Source organism: Rutidosis leptorrhynchoides, chromosome 11, assembly GCF_046630445.1.
Source record: "Rutidosis leptorrhynchoides isolate AG116_Rl617_1_P2 chromosome 11, CSIRO_AGI_Rlap_v1, whole genome shotgun sequence".
NCBI lineage: Eukaryota > Viridiplantae > Streptophyta > Magnoliopsida > Asterales > Asteraceae > Rutidosis > Rutidosis leptorrhynchoides.
In genome coordinates this window covers 332,719,619-332,739,092 of record NC_092343.1, presented here as the reverse complement: position 1 = coordinate 332,739,092, position 19,474 = coordinate 332,719,619, and the positions used below count along the sequence as shown (strand labels likewise).

At 32.3% G+C, this 19,474-nt stretch overlaps 1 protein-coding gene across 1 annotated transcript in view; it reads right to left on the bottom strand.

Annotated features, from left to right (window-relative positions):
- Positions 1–309: 309 nt before the first annotated feature.
- Positions 310–19,474, bottom strand: part of LOC139875775 (uncharacterized) — a 32,558-nt gene continuing 13,393 nt past the window's right edge. Inside the window, exons 2-3 of the mRNA XM_071863074.1 lie at positions 762–910; positions 310–666 (exon numbers count right to left, since the gene is read on the bottom strand). Coding sequence (XP_071719175.1) covers positions 310–666; positions 762–910 — 506 coding nt within the window. The remainder of the gene's footprint in view (positions 667–761; positions 911–19,474) is intronic.

Genomic DNA, 19,474 nt, shown 5'->3' with positions numbered 1-19,474 from the left:
ACAACTTGAACAATGAACTTCTTCAACAAGTCTTTTACATCAACTAATATGTCTTCATGATGAGATGTTTTCATGAGTTGTTGTATTCTTTGTACATCTCCTATAACAACAAAATCATAATAAGCATTACATATAGTTTTCAAGGTTTCTCTTTCGAAAATGTAAATAAAAAGAAATGAGAAATTGACAAACCTTTTACTCGACGATGGTTGATATGGATCATACCCTTCTTGAGCCGTATTTTTGTATGTCTTATCACGATGACCATATTGGCCACATCGCGCACATCGTTGTCTTCTTTTAGGCTCATTAGATGGTACAATTCTTTTTTTTTGGACGTCCAGGTGGACTCTTAATTATTGGAGGGTATATCTTCTCCCTTGTTTCTTTGTGTACCCATTTATCTTTTTCTAGCATTGGAGCAATTTCTAGAGCATAAGCTTCTTTGAATTTCTCAATTGTAAAATATGTATGAACATATTTATCCCAGTTATTATCCATTATGCTACTAATGAAAGTTGCTGCATGTATACATGGAAGGCCTTTAACTTGCCAAACTCGACAAGTACATGTTTGCTCATTTAATACAACCTCCCATTGCCTTCCTTTGAAGTTTACTTGAGCTCGATTATCGCTACATCTATGAACCTCATATTTACCCAATTTCTACAAGAAAAAAGGCAAAGTAATCAATAAAGCTACAAACTCATATACACATACAAAGTATTAAGTATTATAAAAACTATGACCAAACTACTTACCTTGGAGATGTTGTTAATATGACGTTTAGCCATGGGAACTAACGTGCCTTTCCACTTCTCCACAGTCTTCCTTTTTTTATAAAAACGTACCATAAACTTGTCTCTAATGGCATCAAGTAGATCAAGGACTGGTTGATAACGCAAGTTTCCTATCCAAGAATTAAATGTTTCAGAAATATTATTAGTAATGTAATCACACTTAGATAGTGTGCCAAACTTGCTTCGACTCCATATTTTCTTATGATTTTCGTTAAGATATGTAATTGGAGCTTCACCTACATCACGAATTTCCTTTAGTAGTTTGTCATGCTCATTAGGACAATAGGTTCTTGCAGCACCCCACAACTTGGAGCTAAAGAAGTCACCACGAAAGTGTTTCTTGAAATTACTATATAAGTGTCTGATACATTCTCTGCTCAACATTTGGATAAACTTGTGTGATTGCTACTTCTAATTCCTTCTGCATATCCGATGAGATAACAAGACCATTTGGCACTCCAATTGCTTTTTTTAGTAACTAAAGGAACCACGTCCATGATTTTGTATTCTCAAACTCAAGCACACCATAGGCTACTGGAAATATGGAATTATTACCGTCAATACTCGTAGCAGCAGCTAGTACACCGTTGAATGATTCTTATTGATCAGTTATACATGTTGACGTTTTAATCAATATATTATTTGATATTTGATTTAAATATCACAACATGTAACAAAGTGTTTGTATAACTCTCCGTAATAGTCAATGACATACACCCACTTTTATCACACGATCCAACCAATGAATAACTAATTACGAATTAATTTTTATAAAGATAAAAAAAGAATGTGTATTGTCACCTTGAAGTGAATTGATAACGGTACAGAGCATCAGATGGGTAGTATGAAGTTGTAAACACCATATATTGTTTGTTGTAGGAGGAAAACATGGTACGTGAGAGGTAAATTGGCGGGAGAATTGCCGCCGTATAAAAAATAGGCCGTAATGGGTTGATTGTGTTTAGGTTTTATTTCATACGTATTGTTGGTTAAAGGATAAATAAGATAGATTTATGGGATTAGAGTGGGTATATCTGATAATAAATTGTTTATGTGGGTAAATATGAATATTTCAATCTTAATAAGGGTATATATGATAAAAACCCTATTTTTAAATCAAAAACGTTTTATATCAAGGTTAATATTATATTTTATAATTTTGTAAAATATATATATGAATATTCATTTAAAAGTATAACTTTATATACATTATAAATGTTGATTAATATAATATTTAATTTCTCAAATATAAATTATATTTCAAAGTATATATTAAGATTGTTTTCATAATCGAAATTATTATATCAAGAGACACGAGTTAAACACTATAAAACACGATTTTTTAAAATTAAACGAGAATCTCCACTAACCTTTGTCTATCCTCAATAATAGACACATTTGTTTTTACTCGTATATCACATTATCATTTTCCGAATACCGTTAAAAGAAAAGGGTTCCTAATTCAAAGTGAACCTCTTAAAAGAGACCGTTAAGTCATATCTTATAATCTCGTTGATAACTATAATAAATTTATATCGAAACAAAATACGTTCATATAGAGTATTATATATCTAATACACATAATTGTTCGTGAATCACCAGGCATGGTAAAAGGGTAATTGATTATAGTTTCAAACTTTTCAAGACTCAACCTTACAAACTTTGCTTATCATGTCGGTATCATATAAAGATTATAGTTTAAATTTGGTCGGAAATTTCCGGGTCATTACACCATCCAAGGATCCTTTGAAGCTAGATCCATTTTTCTCATTTCCAGTAGGTTTATCCAAGGAACTTGAGGTAGTAATGATGTTCATAACATCATTTGATTCATACATAAAAAGCTGTCTTATTCGACGTTATAAACTTGTAATCATCAGAACATAGTTTAGTTAATTCTAAACTTGTTCGCAAATAAAGTTAATCCTTCTAACTAGAATTTTAAAATAAACTAAACACATGTTGTATGTAATGACCCGGAAATTTCCGACCAAATTTAAACCTTGAACTTTATATATTTCCGACACGATAAGCAAAATCTGTAGTGTTGAGTCTAGAAAGTTTGAAATCTATATTTATGAAATCAATTACCCTTTTAATATGCTCAATGATTCACGAACCATTGCTTGTAAATATGTGAATATATATAAATATGTGCATATATAAATATACGAATAACATATATAATAACATGAACATTAATAAACTGTTATATACATTTATTGTTATAAATAAATATGTACAATAAAATACATTGTAATAAAAATTAATATTTTATATGTATATCTCTTATATATATATGTACTGTTATAATTAATTTAATTATTTAATGTATAATTATTTGTGTAGTAAATTTTGTTATTTACAACTATTTATGTATATATATATATATATATATATATATATATATATATATATATATATATATATATATATATATATATATATATATATATATATATATATATATATATATATATATATATATATATATATATATATATAGGGTATATTGAATATAATTAATTTTGAGCTTAAATGGTAAATGTCGGTAACTTTCGGTTGACGTTTAATTATTTTTAAAACAGGTCTAATATATATATACGAAGTTTTAAAATAGAAGTTGTTCCAAAATTTGATTAAAAAGATAATAGTTTTGATAAATATTTTTTTTACCTTTTCAATATAAGTTTTTGTACTCCGTACATATAAATTGGAACAGAAAATAAATAATTTTTGAACCTTTTTAATCAGGTTTCAAACAGGTAATGAGTGAAATAATTAAATTTGTCTAATCTAAAAATTTGGGATTTTTAGGAACACTTTTATACATTAACTGTTTAGCAATGGTCACGAAATACCCATCCGTGTTAGAGTGTCGGCATAAGAAGTTAATATGGGGACTGTTTACTGTTTTTATAACCCACATGATTTATTTTATATTATATTATAATAAGATTATTATAATACATATATTACATATTCATATCTCTATATAAGATACATACACACATAAAATTTATAGAGAAAAACTTTCATCACCAGTGATCTCCACCGCCACCTCTATCACCGCCACCACCGGTTACCCTTAAACCACCACCTCCTCCATCAAGAACCACCTTGAACCACTGTCTTTTATCACTCTCTTTCTTGTTGTAACTCGTGAAACCACCTCTTCATCGTTCCCGGCAATCATCTATCCACCACCATCGAAAACCACAAACGCCACCTTCACGATGCTATTTCGAACCACCTCCGTTTATCACCACCTTCGGTACACCATTTTCGATCAATCAAAAACCCACCAATACAAGAGTTGTTCTCTTTGCTATGAGTGCTTGATATCTCGACCCATTTTCTAACACAACATCCACGAAATCCATCACCATTTCCCTCCTCACCGTGTTCGTTTTACTATCGCCACTATTTTAATATCATCAAACAACCGTCTACTACCATCTTAATCTACCGTCATCAACCTACTACTAGTATCATTTCTATTTCCGTTCACTATAATCATCATCCTCGAAAACTCTCTATCAGTGATCGATACATCCCTGGTCATGTTGTTCGAAACCCACTTCCACTTTTACTTTTCTGTCCTTTTTGTGAAATCATCAAACCGCCATCACTTCAACAAGCTACAAGCACCACCTTCCTTTATTACATTTTTTTATGAGAACAGGCAGCCTGCGGTTCTCTTCTTTTTATTTATCTACGTTTCTGTTTAAACGAGAGAGAGATAAACCATAAAGATAGTAAGTGGGTTTTGCAGAAGCATCATGCGATTATGGTTTAAAATAAATTAAAGAGGTAGCTATATCAGAAAACTTAGTGACGGATCATTGGTTTGGAAAAGTGCTGTTAAACGTGTGGTCTTGAGTTCGAAACCTGGCAGCTACATTTTTTTTTAAATATTCATAAAGCCTTTGAAGCAGTCTGTTTGGCCTAATGGACTGTTAGTTAGACTAGTTATAGTTGGGCCGGTATATTTCAGATTGCTAGTCGGGCCAAGGGGACATATTTAACCGGATCAGATTATCATGATAAATGGGTTTAGTAAATTGGGCCAAAATTTGGCTTAAAGAAATTTTGTGTAAGAGATAATTCAAGGAAGTAACCAGTGGGCTAGTGGTTTAGGCATTTGCATGTTTAACGGGATGTCATGGGTTCGAGTCCCGTTCAGGGCATATCTTTTTAGAAAAAGTTATCAAAAGGGTATACATTCTTATTTTTAATCCTATTATTATTATTATTATTATTATTATTATTATTATTATTATTATTATTATTATTATTATTATTATTATTATTATTATTAGATATTAATAAGTTTATTAGTATTATTATTACTATTATTATTATTATTATTATTATTGTTATTATTAGTATTATTATTATTAAGTATTTTTATCAAAACTAATTATTTACATTATCATTATTACTAAATTTATCATTTTATTAAAAACTACTATTTTTATTAAAAGTATTATTTTATTTAAAACTATCATTTTATTATTATTATTATTATTAACGGTACTATTATTATCATTATTAGTGAAAGTATTATTATTAAAGACATTGTAGTTATTATCATTATTACTACTATTATTATTATTTTTATAAAAAGCATTAAAATTATCAATATATTAAAATTATCATTTTTAATAAGATTACCCTTATTATTAAAACTATTAGTAATATTGTTATTAATAAAATCATTAATATTATTATCATTATTATTAAATACTATTATAATTACTATCTTAACAAACAAATGATGTAGATATACAAAATATGAACATATATGTTATTAATATAAAAATAATTTAACATAAATGTGTTCGATTACAATTATATGTTTTAATATATATATGAATAATATAGGTTCGTGAATCGAAGGCCAACCTTGCACATGTTAAATGATGTTATATGTATTTTTACTACAAAATACAGTATGGTGAGTATATAGTCCCTTTTAAACTCTAAATATTTTTAGGCTGAGAATACATGCGCTGTTTTTATAAATGATTTACGTTATGGACACAAGTGATCAAAATAAATTCTACGTTGAGTTGTACCATGGCATATTTCTTTATACTTGGTAGCTAATATTTACGTGAGGAGCGTAAACGCGAATCCTGTTGATAGATCTATCGGGCCTGACAACCCCAACCGGGCTGGACGACCAGTTTTAAACGGTTGCACAGTACTTCGTTTCGTTACTACACTTGGTACGGTGCAGGGTTTATTTAAGAATATGCTGCTGTGATTTAAATGTTAAGTATGGTTACCAAGTGCTCAACGACTTTTCCATACACTTGCGAGTGTATTATGTATGTATATGAAATCTTGTGGTCCATTGTTATAACGCTGCTAGCATCAAACCTATATATCTCACCGACTTTATGTTGACGTTTTAAAGCATGTTTATTCTCAGGTACGAATTAAGTCCTCCGCTGTGCATTAGCGCATATTAAAGATATTATTTAGAGTCGATCATCGCAATGGGACCAACTGTCGAAGACTTCGTCCGGGTGGATTAGGACCGGTCCTTTCAGTTGGTATCAGAGCGGTGGTCTTAGCGAACCAGGTCTTGCATTAGTGTATCTGACTAGTAGTTGTTAGGATACATTAATGAGTCTGGACTTTGACCGTGTCTACATGTCAAAAGTTTTGGTTATCATTTTTAGTCGAAAATCATTTGCTTATCATCCTTAGGAAATTGCCTGTTTATAATTCATAAGTCTAGACACGTTTTACTGCATTTACTGCATTGATAGTGTATAGACAAAATTCATATCTTAGCGTATCTGATAATTCATATCTTAGCGCACCTGTAGACTTGCCTAACATATGTCGTAGGTTCCTCTGAAGTCTACGAAATCTTTAGTATTATATATATAGATATTCTATATAGCTAGAATATCATCTAATATCCGAAAATCATTCCACATCGAAGATCCATTTTATCCACCAAATTGCCCTCTTCGTGATGAACCTGAAGCACTTACCGGCGAACCTATTCGAAACACCATTTTCTCTCTCATTTCTAGAGTATCTCGTCACGTTTATATAATATCCCATATTTCGAATCTTATTCATTCGCTCGCTCCAACCGCCAATCATCCCGGTGTATTAGCAGAAGTTAACGAACTTCGCGCTCGCGTGACGGCTTTGGAGAACATGGTGTGAAGGATGCAAACACCAGCAGCAGCACCAGCAGTATAATCAGCACCACCATCATCAACGCCAGCAGTACCCTTACCACCCCCAACCACAACCGCGTCGTAAACCTCAACATCACCATCTATACTTCGAGTATGATCTTCGTTCTACATATCGTTCTACATCGATTATCTTCGCTTTACATATCGTTCTACCTCATTTATCTTCGTTCGACATGACGATTATGTAATCTCTAATGTTTTAGAGATCATGTAATCTAGTAATAACGATAAATCAAATGAGTTTAATATCCTATTGACTCATTAAATTCATAATTACATCCAAAGAAAATATATATGCAAATATATTTTCAAAAAGATTGTAATTAAAAATTCTTTCGTACAAACTACTAATGATGAAAATATTTTAACGGGTAGGTAATACTCGAGGAATATTTGAGTATCACATTAATAAGTTACAATGTACATTCTTCGAATCTGAATCAACGGTCATTTACTATCCAATTACAACCACCGATATACGGATCCGTTCACCGAAAAATAACTATTTTCATTCAATTTCATATTTGGATTTTGACCTATCAGAATCCAACAAGTGGCGTAATGAAGAAAACATTGGGCAAAATAAAAAGTGCTAGAAACAAACAAATTAATTATGAGAAATTCTGTTAGGAATCCACGCTAACTGTTCCTAGCTAACTGTTCCTGGCTAACATTTAATTTATCGCAATTTACATTCTCGCAATTTTATTTATTGTTATTTAATTTCTGCACTTTACATACCGTCGGGACACATGTATAACAATACGTCGGATTAATTCTGAGACAACACGTTGTATAATGGGTCATGATATATATATATATATATATATATATATATATATATATATATATATATATATATATATATATATATATATATATATATATATATATATATTACGCATTTTAAATAACGGGACACGTATGCAAGGTTTCGACTTATCATATCGACCCATCTATATATATATTTCGGAACAACCGTAGACACTCTATATGTGAATGTGGGAGTTGGCTATACAGGGTTGGAGTTGATTCCAATATATATATATATGGTTTGAATTGTGATCGACACTGAGACCGGTACACGGGTCACGATACGTATTAATTAAGTATATATTAAATTATATATGAATTCGTTGGACTATTGGACAATCGGACTATTGGACTGCTAACTTTGGACAATTGAAATGAATTAAAACATTGATTATAACATATGAAACTAAATAATTCTTCAAGTTTGCCACTTGATTTCATCTTAAACCTCATTTGCATCTCGACATTTACCATCCGCGTTTGAATCTTTCATGAATTTTGAAAACACTTCGATCGGGAAGATGAACCAGCCGCACATCATCTACGGAAGAAGAGATTTATGCATCTGAAAAGCTCTCGAACCCAAAGTCATAGCTTAACACGTACCCGTATTGAATCCTTTATCACTTATTAGCAAAAACAACCTTACAATTCATTTCCAAAGTAATCAATTTTGTCACAGCTTCAGCAAGTTAACTCCGACTTCTCAGTAAAGACTAGTATTATTATAACCTCGATATATATACGTTATCCTTTCATCGTCGTTACCGGAGAACCTTTTATATTCCACAACATCATCAGCAGATGTACCAGTAACTCGTCGTCCCTTTGGCGGAATCCGCAATCAGTATTTTGAAAATTCGCAGAACTTCTCTAGATACACCTACAACGTCTATCCCTAAGAATTTCATACTCCGAATGTGAAGTTTCTGAAAAATATCTTGAACTACAGATAGTTCACGAAATGCTGATAAAGCAGCAAAAACTGTAAGCGACTTTAACAATCAAAAGATTGATGATAAAGAATGGTATGGTGGTAAAGCTGAGAAAAAGAGAAGGTTTAAAACTAGAAAACGGATTGAGCAAAGTATGAAAGAGGCTGTGGATAAATCACAAGGACTGAACCTGCTTTCAAAGAATACAAATGATTCAGTGCCTACTGAAACCGCTAGTAAGAACCTTACTCCTCATTGTAAACCTTCACAGACAAATCTTCCTCGTTATCCATCGATGTTAGAAAATCTAAGATATCATCGTGCCTTTCATTATAAATATCCTCAATATTTCTGAAGGTATTTTCATAACTAGTCTTATCTGAGATCATGCATCTCTTCATAATATCTGCGTTACAACATAAAAGAAACTGTATCAGTTTCTAAATTCTGAAACCTTCGAGTTTAAAATATGAATGTTTTGAAGTAGTGTTGGGAACTGATGCATGGATTAGTATAATATAATGACACTTGATCAACGCCATTATATTACAGTAAGTCATGTTGAGTTTCTAATGGAATGTGATGATTCACAGTACCATCATCATGTGCCATGTTACACGACTCTTACATTCTATTCAATCTTCAAACATATTAAGAACATATTATCTTGATAGTTCTATATCTCCAGGATATTTTGGTAATTTGACAAATCAAAAATCGTGCCATTACCAATTCTTTCTTAGAACATTAACTAGGTTCAATTCAAATTTTATACCTACGAATTCCGGACCATTACTTGCTTGATTCGAAGTCAGGAAGAGAATCATAAAGCATGAGGCTCTGAAAAATAACGAAGAATACAAAGGCCGATAATAACCCCGAAACTACAAACCGTGTATATCGATGCATATGGCAATATAAAGGCACGGGAGAACTAGAAACACTATAAACCCAAGAGTATAGTCAAAATAAATAGATTCTTCTGGTGGTAGATGAAAGAGAAGGATGATAGATATGAAAATTAAGAGTATATAAAGGATCAGAATGGGATGGAGCATATTGGCGAATGTCTTAAAGTAGGAATTAAGGAGAAATAGTAGAAAATGTGAGCGGTGGAAAATGAGGAAACGAAGGGGTGAATTTATAGTGAAATATCCGACAAAGAAATCAAAACAGATTACTACATTAAATCAAAGAAGATTCTGATCGCCGAAGAACCAAATCTTATTACGTAAGATTTTCTTTAAATCCCTTAAATTCTGAAAAATCAACCATAACTACGTCATCGGCTAAAATGAGTATATTTTTACCCATCTCACTCTTTCGCGACAGCCTCATTTATGTTCTTCGCGTAATCGAATCGTTTTATATACATTAGTCAATGATGATAAAACTCCATTATCACCTCATATTCGTTATGAAAACATTTTTATTGTTATCCATGACGACCTCAATCAATTTTCGGGGACGAAATTTCTTTAACGGGTAGGTACTGTAATGACCCGGAAATTTCCGACCAAATTTAAACCTTGAACTTTATATATTTCCGACACGATAAGCAAAATCTGTAGTGTTGAGTCTAGAAAGTTTGAAATCTATATTTATGAAATCAATTACCCTTTTAATATGCTCGATGATTCACGAACCATTGCTTGTAAATATGTGAATATATATAAATATGTGCATATATAAATATACGAATAACATATATAATAACATGAACATTAATAAACTGTTATATACATTTATTGTTATAAATAAATATGTACAATAAAATACATTGTAATAAAAATTAATATTTTATATGTATATCTCTTATATATATATACTGTTATAATTAATTTAATTATTTAATGTATAATTATTTGTGTAGTAAATTTTATTATTTACAACTGTTTATGTATATATGTAGGGTATATTGAATATAATTAATTTTGAGCTTAAATGGTAAATGTCGGTAACTTTCGATTGACGTTTAATTATTTTTAAAACAGGTCTAATATATATATACGAAGTTTTAAAATAGAAGTTGTTCCAAAATTTGATTAAAAAGATAATAGTTTTGATAAATATTTTTTTTACCTTTTCAATCTAAGTTTTTGTACTCCGTACATATAAATTGGAACAGAAAATAAATAATTTTTGAACCTTTTTGATCAGGTTTCAAACAGGTAATGAGTGAAATAATTAAATTTGTCTAATCTAAAAATTTGGTATTTTTTAGGAACACTTTTATACATTAACTGTTTAGTAATGGTCACGAAATACCCATCCGTGTTAGAGTGTCGGCATAAGAAGTTAATATGGGGACTGTTTACTGTTTTTATAACCCACATGATTTATTTTATATTATATTATAATAAGATTATTATAATACATATATTACATATTCATATCTCTATATAAGATACATACACACATAAAATTTATAGAGACAAACTTTCATCACCAGTGATCTCCACCGCCACCTCTATCACCGCCACCACCGGTTTTCCTTAAACCACCACCTCTTCCATCAAGAACCACCTTGAACCACTGTCTTTTATCTCTCTCTTTCTTGTTGTAACTCCTGAAACCACCTCTTCATCATTCCCGACAATCATCTATCCACCACCATCGAAAACCACAAACGCCACCTTCACGATGCTATTTCGAACCACCTCCATTTATCACCACCTTCGGTACACCATTTTCGATCAATCAAAAACCCACCAATACAAGAGTTGTTCTCTTTGCTATGAGTGCTTGATATCTCGACCCATTTTCTAACACAACATCCACGAAATCCATCACCATTTCCCTCCTCACCGTGTTCGTTTTACTATCGCCACTATTTGAATATCATCAAACAACCGTCTACTACCATCTTAATCTACCGTCATTAACCTACTACTAGTATCATTTCTATTTCCGTTCACTATAATCATCATCCTCAAAAACTCTCTATCAGTGATCGATACATCCCTGGTCATGTTGTTCGAAACCCACTTCCACTTTTACTTTTCTGCAATTTTCGTGAAATCATCAAACCGCCATCACTTCAACAAGCTACAAGCACCACTTTCCTTTATTACATTGTTTTTTTATGAGAACAGGCAACATGTGGTTCTCTTCTTTTTATTTATCTACGTTTCTGTTTAAACGAGAGAGAGATAAACCATAAAGATAGTAAGTGGGTTTTATAGAAGCATCAGGCGATTATGGTTTAAAATAAATTAAAGAGGTAGCTATATCAGAAAACTTAGTGACTGATCATTGGTTTGGAAGAGTGCTGTTAAACGTGCGGTCTTGAGTTCGAAACCTTGCAGCTACATTTTTTTTAAATATTCGTAAAGCCTTTGAAGCAGTCTGTTTGGCCTAATGGACTGTTAGTTAGACTAGTTATAGTTGGGCCGGTATATTTCAGATTGCTAGTCGGGCCAAGGGGACATATTTAACGTGATCAGATTATCATGATAAATGGGTTTAGTAAATTGGGCCGAAATTTGGCTTAAAGAAATTTCGTGTAAGAGATAATTCAAGGAAGTAACCAGTGGGCTAGTGGTTTAGGCATTTGCATGTTTAACGGGATGTCATGGGTTCGAGTCCCGTTCAGGGCATATCTTTTTAGAAAAAGTTATCAAAAGGGTATACATTCTTATTTTTAATCCTATTATTATTATTATTATTAATATTATTATTATTATTATTATTATTATTATTATTATTATTATTATTATTATTATTATTATTATTATTATTATTATTAGATATTAATAAATTTATTATTATTATTATTACTATTATTATTATTATTATTATTGTTATTATTAGTATTATTATTATTAAGTATTTTTATCAAAACTAATTATTTAGATTATCATTATTACTAAATTTATCATTTTATTAAAAACTACTATTTTTATTAAAAGTATTATTTTATTTAAAATTATCATTTTATTATTATTATTATTATTAACGGTACTATTATTATCATTATTAGTGAAAGTATTATTATTAAAGACATTGTAGTTATTATCATTATTACTACTATTATTATTATTTTTATAAAAAGCATTAAAATTATCAATATATTAAAATTATCATTTTTAATAAGATTACCCTTATTATTAAAACTATTAGTAATATTGTTATTAATAAAATCATTAATATTATTATCATTATTATTAAATATTATTATAATTACTATCTTAACAAACAAATGATGTAGATATACAAAATATGAACATATATGTTATTAATATAAAAATAATTTAACATAAATGTGTTCGATTACAATTATATGTTTTAATATATATATGAATAATATAGGTTCGTGAATCGAAGGCCAACCTTGCACATGTTAAATGATGTTATATGTATTTTTACTACAAAATACAGTATGGTGAGTATATAGTCCCTTTTAAACTCTAAATATTTTTGGGCTGAGAATACATGCGCTGTTTTTATAAATGATTTACGTTATGGACACAAGTGATCAAAATAAATTCTACGTTGAGTTGTACCATGGCATATTTCTTTATACTTGGTAGCTAATATTTACGTGAGGAGCGTAAACGCGAATCCTGTTGATAGATCTATCGGGCCTGACAACCCCAACCGGGCTGGACGACCAGTTTTAAACGGTTGCACAGTACTTCGTTTCGTTACTACACTTGGTACGGTGTAGGGTTTATTTAAGAATATGCTGCTGTGATTTAAATGTTAAGTATGGTTACCAAGTGCTCAACGACTTTTCCATACACTTGCGAGTGTATTATGTATGTATATGAAATCTTGTGGTCCATTGTTATAACGCTGCTAGCATCAAACCTATATATCTCACCGACTTTATGTTGACGTTTTAAAGCATGTTTATTCTCAGGTACGAATTAAGTCCTCCGCTGTGCATTAGCGCATATTAAAGATATTATTTAGAGTCGATCATCGCAATGGGACCAACTGTCGAAGACTTCGTCCGGGTGGATTAGGACCGGTCCTTTCATTCTATATCTATATGATATGCTAAATTAATGATTTAAAACCCAGAAACACGATAAACACCATAAAACCGGATATACGCCGTCGTAGTAAAACCGGGGGCTGTTTTGGTTGGGATAATTAAAAGCTATGAAAAACTTTGATTTAAAAGCTATACTTCTGGAAAAATGATTTTTCTTATGAACATGAAACTATATCCAAAAATCATGGTTAAACTTAAAGTGAAAGTATGTTTTTCAAAATGGTCATCAAGATGTCGTTCTTTCGACGGAAATGACTACCTCTTTCAAAAACGACTTGTAACTTGTATTTCTGACTATAAACTTATACTTTTTCTGTTTAAATTCATAACGTTAAGTTCAATACGAAACTGTGGCCACTGGAATCACTCAAAACGGATTAGAAATGAAGAAATGGCGAGTAAAACAAGATTGATAAAAACTACTCATTTTACCTACGTGAAATTTAGTAATAAATCTATTCCAACCATAACCTAATCAACTTATATTGTATATTATGTAATCTTGAGATACCATAGACACGTATACAATGTTTCGACCTATCATGTTGACCCATCTATATATATATTGCGGAACAACCATAGACACTCTATATGTGAATGTTGGAGTTAGCTATACAGGGTTGAGGTTGATTCCAATATATATATATATATAGTTTGAGTTGTGATCAATACTTAGATACGTATACACTGGGTCGTGGATTGATTCAAGATATATATTAAATTATTCATGTACGACAAACTGTGGACTACAAACGATGGACTGCTAACTGGACAACTTAAATCATCAACACGTAATAAAGAAAATGTTGTGAATATATTTCGATCATATTTTGATATATATGTATATATTGTTATAGGTTCGTGAATCAACCCGTGGCCAAGTCTAAATTCTCAAAGAAGTGATAATCTGTGAAAGTGAGTTATAGTCCCACTTTTAAAAATCTAATATTTGTTTTGGGATGAGAATACATGCAATTTTATAAATGCTTTTCGAAATAGACACAAGTAATTGAAACTACGTTCTATGGTTGAATGATCGACTTTGGATATGCCCATTTTTAGCTTGGTAGCCTAAGAATTAGTAAACCGTTCTACTAATTGACGCGAATCCCGAAGATAGATCTATGGGCCTAACAAACCCATCCGAACTTGCCGGATGCTTTAGTACTTCAAAATTTATATCATGTCCGATGTAGAGTCCCGGAATGATGGGGATATTATATATGCATCTTGTTAATGTCGGTTACCAGGTGTTCACCATATGAATAATTTTTATCTCTAAGTACGATGCGAAATGCCTGCTATGAGATGGTTGTTATAAAAAATGAAATCTTGTGGTCTATTATAATTATGATTTGATAAATGTAGAAATTAAACCTATAACTCACCAACATTTTTGTTGACGTTTAAAGCATGTTTATTCTCAGGTGATTATTAAGAGCTTCCGCTGTAGCATACTAAAATAAGGACAAAATTTAGAGTCCATGATTGTATGATATTGTGTAAAAACTGCATTCAAGAAACTTATTTTGATGTAACAAATTTGTATTGTAAACCATTATGTAATGGTCGTGTGTAAATGGGATATTTTAGATTATCAGTATTTGATAATCTACGTAAAGCTTTTAAGCCTTTATTGATGAAATAAAGGTTATGGTTTGTTTTAAAAATGAATGTAGTCTTTGAAAAATGTCTCATATAGAGGTCAAAACCTCGCAATGAAATCAATTAATATGGAACGTTTTAATCAATAAGAACGGGACATTTCAGTTGGTATCCGAGCGTTGGTCTTAGAGAACCAGAATTTTGCATTAGTGTGTCTTATCGAGTTGTTAGGATGCATTAGTGAGTCTGGACTTCGACCGTGCCTTTCGTTAAAAATGATTGCTTAACAAATTTTGTTGGAAACTATATATTTTTGACATGTAAATATTATGTGAAGTATTAATCTCTTAACGTGTTTAATATTGTGTGTTAGATGTCTACCTCTAGTACAAATTCCTATCGACTCACCCAATAATAATGAAGAGTCGAATATATATTGGGAAGATTCACTAGTTCCTGAAGAGGAATCGGAAGAAGAGGAACCGGAAGAAGAGGAACCGGAAGAAGAGGAATCGGAAGAAGAGGAACCGGAAGAGGAGGAACCGGAGGAGGAAGAACCGGAAGAAGAAGTGGAACCGGTGGGGGAAATAATAAAAAGGATAAATAAAAGAAAGTCCTCAACCAAAAGACCAAGGTTAATTATGGTCAATGGTGTTTACGCCAAGGAAGCAAAATATTGGGAGGATTACCAATTTTCCGATGAATCGGATCCCGACGAGAATTCCGATGATGTTATAGAAATCACCCCAACACAATTTAAAAAGGCGAAAGAGAATAATAAGGGAAAGGGCATAAAAATAGAGAAATCTGATTCCAACCCCGATGAACTTTATATGTATCGTCAACACCCGTATTTCTTAAGTTGTAACAATAACCCGGGAATCTCTAAACCACCAGGTTTTTCTAAACCAATGTGGAAAATGACGGCTCATATTAGGGGAACATCATATATCCCTAGAAACCTAGCAAAACGAACCAAGACCGAAGAGGAAGAAACGAGCGAATCGGAATAAGAAAATTGTAATCATGCGATATAAAATCTGTAATATAAGTGTGCTTGTACTTTCATGTTGTATGTAAAAATTGCTTGTATTATTTGATAATTATCTTTTACGAATCTAACATTCGTCTATTTTTACAGTATAAAAAAAACAAAAATGGATGTTAAGGATAGATAACCAAAAATTCTAGAAGACCTACCCGGGGACATGATTGATGAAATTTTTCTAAAGTCGGTCAGAGTTCGTCGGCACAATTATTTAGGGCGAAATTTGTTTGTAGAACATTTAAAGGACGTTCCGAGAATGACTTAGTTTATAAAAGGCTTTCGTATGAAAGATGGGGGATATCACATTGGGAAGTCCATAAGTTACGCCGTGTTTACCTTGACGCATATAATGCGGGAAACCCAAATGCTATCTTACGCAACGGGTTATGAAACTATTTTGACTCAACGTGTCCGAAAATAGGACTTCATGATTTAGAAAAAGTGGCTAACATGCAACATAAAGAAGCATGTTATGCTTACGGGTTAGTAATGTTCGCTTCTCACCAAAATGAGAAAAAGAACATAAGACTACAATTATTAAACAAAACATTCCCACAAGTGACGGAATCGGTAATTGGGGTAAGAAACGAGGTTTTTAGGTTATTACGAGACTGTTGGTCATTACGTAACCTTCGTCCTTTTGACGACATTACAACACATTGTCTTACTATCGGTCACAATGGGTATGTTCCACAAGACCAAGGATGGGAAGTGGTATTAGTAAAACCAGAATGCATGACATGTTTCTGAACGTATGAATTACGTGTCTTTATTGCCTTTACGGAACGCCTTGCGTATTAACTAGAATTATCTTCGCAACTACCTTGTATCAAAGTTTTTATGTGCTATATTTCATGTTATATGTAAAATAGCGGTATTGTAAGTTTGCAAGTTATTGTATAAAAGTTTGAATATGAATATTTTTTTTGATTAGTTTTTCATATAGAATCGTAGTAGTTGAATTGGTATATTAGCTACCAAGTATGAACTTAACGGGTAGGTACTACCCGAATTAAAAATTATAAAATGCTAATATGAAGAAAGAGCTTTTATAAATAAGTTCATATTATGCTACGAAATACTGTCGACTACTCTTGATATTCTATATGATTAACTCGTTTCTTTTAGCTATTTTTGAAGGAAATGGCACCAACTACTCGACATACCATGAGTATGAGCGAAGAAGAGTTCCGCACCTTTCTTGCTGCGAACATAGCCGCAGTACAGGCTGCGATGCCTAATAACAACAATAACTCTGAAACTAGCAATGGAACAAACGCCACAAGAACTCGTGCCGGATGTTCCTACAAAGAATTCACTGCCTGCAAACCGCTGGAATTCGATGGAACTGAGAGTCCAATCGGATTAAAACGGTGGACTGAAAAGGTCGAATCAGTATTTGCCATAAGTAAGTGTGCTGAAGATGACAAAGTGAAATACGCTACGCATAACTTCATAGGTGCTGCATTAACATGGTGGAACACCTACCTCGAACATGTGGGACAAGATGCTGCTTACGTACTACCGTGGTCAGCATTCAAGCACTTGATAAACGAAAAGTACCGTCCCAGAAACGAGGTCAATAAGCTAAAGGCGGAGCTTAGAGAATTACAAACGCAAGGTTTCGACATTACCACGTATGAACGAAGATTCACAGAATTGTGCCTATTGTGTCCAAGAGCGTTCGAAGATGAAGAAGAGAAGATTGACGCGTTTGTAAATAGGTTACCAGAAAGGATCCCGGAAGATGTGAGTTCAAACGAACCTGCCTCCATAAAAATGGCAAGTCGAATGGCTCACAAGCTCGTAAACCAGATCGAAGGAAGAATGAAAAAGCAAGCGGCCGAAGAGGTCAACATGAAACAACTCAAAAGGAAGTGGGAAGAAACCAGTGACAAGGGTCACGAAAACAACAACAACAATAACTATCGTATTAACAATCAACCCCAAAATTACAACAACAAAGGCACCATTTATCGCAACAACCGCAACAAAAACCATCCCAACAACAACAACTACAATAATCGTCCCAATAACAACCGTTTCAACAATTATAACAATTCCAATAACAATCTCAATAAAAACAATGGCAACAACAATCAGAACAATAAATGTCTAAGATGTGAAGAGAATCACCCAGGGTTCTGCATGGCATTTTGTACCAAGTGTAAAAAAAATGGTCATAGTGCGAAAAAGTGTGAGGTATACGGACCGAAGAGTAGCAGAATTAGAGAAACAAATAATGCCCACATTACTTGTTTCGGATGCGGGAAACAGGGTCATTACAAGACTACGTGCCCAAATCGAGAAAATAATAATGGACAAAACCGTGGGGGAGTTTTCAACATCAACGCGGAAGAAGCACAGGAAGACCCGGAGCTTGTTACGGGTATGTTTCCTATCGACGATAAGCCTGCTTATGTTTTATTTGATTCGGGTGCGGATAAGAGCTATATGAGTAGAGATTTTTGTGCTAAATTAAGTTGCCCATTAACATCTTTGGATCATAAATTTTTACTCGAATTAGCAAATGGTAAATTAATGTCAGCGGATAAAATATGTCGAGATCGTGAAATTAAACTGGTTGGTGAAACATTTAAGATAAATTTGATACCAGTAGAGTTAGGAAGTTTTGATGTAATAATTGGCATGGACTGGATGAAAAAGGAGAGAGCAGAGGTCGTATGTTACAAAAATACGATTCGCATTGTACGAGAAAAAGGAAAACCTTTATTGGTGTACAAAGAAAAGAGCAACGCGAAGTTAAATCTTATTAGTAATCTGAAGGCGCAAAAACTAATAAGAAAAGGTTGCTATGCCATTCTAGCACATGTCGAGAAGGTGCAAACCGAAGAAAAGAACATCAATGATGTTCCCGTTGCAAAAGAATTTCCCGACGTATTTCCGAAAGAATTACCGGGACTACCTCCGCATCGATCCGTTGAATTTCAAATAGATCTTGTACCAGGAGCTGCACCAATAGCTCGTGCTCTATACAGACTCGCACCCAGCAAAATGAAGGAACTCCAAAGCCAATTACA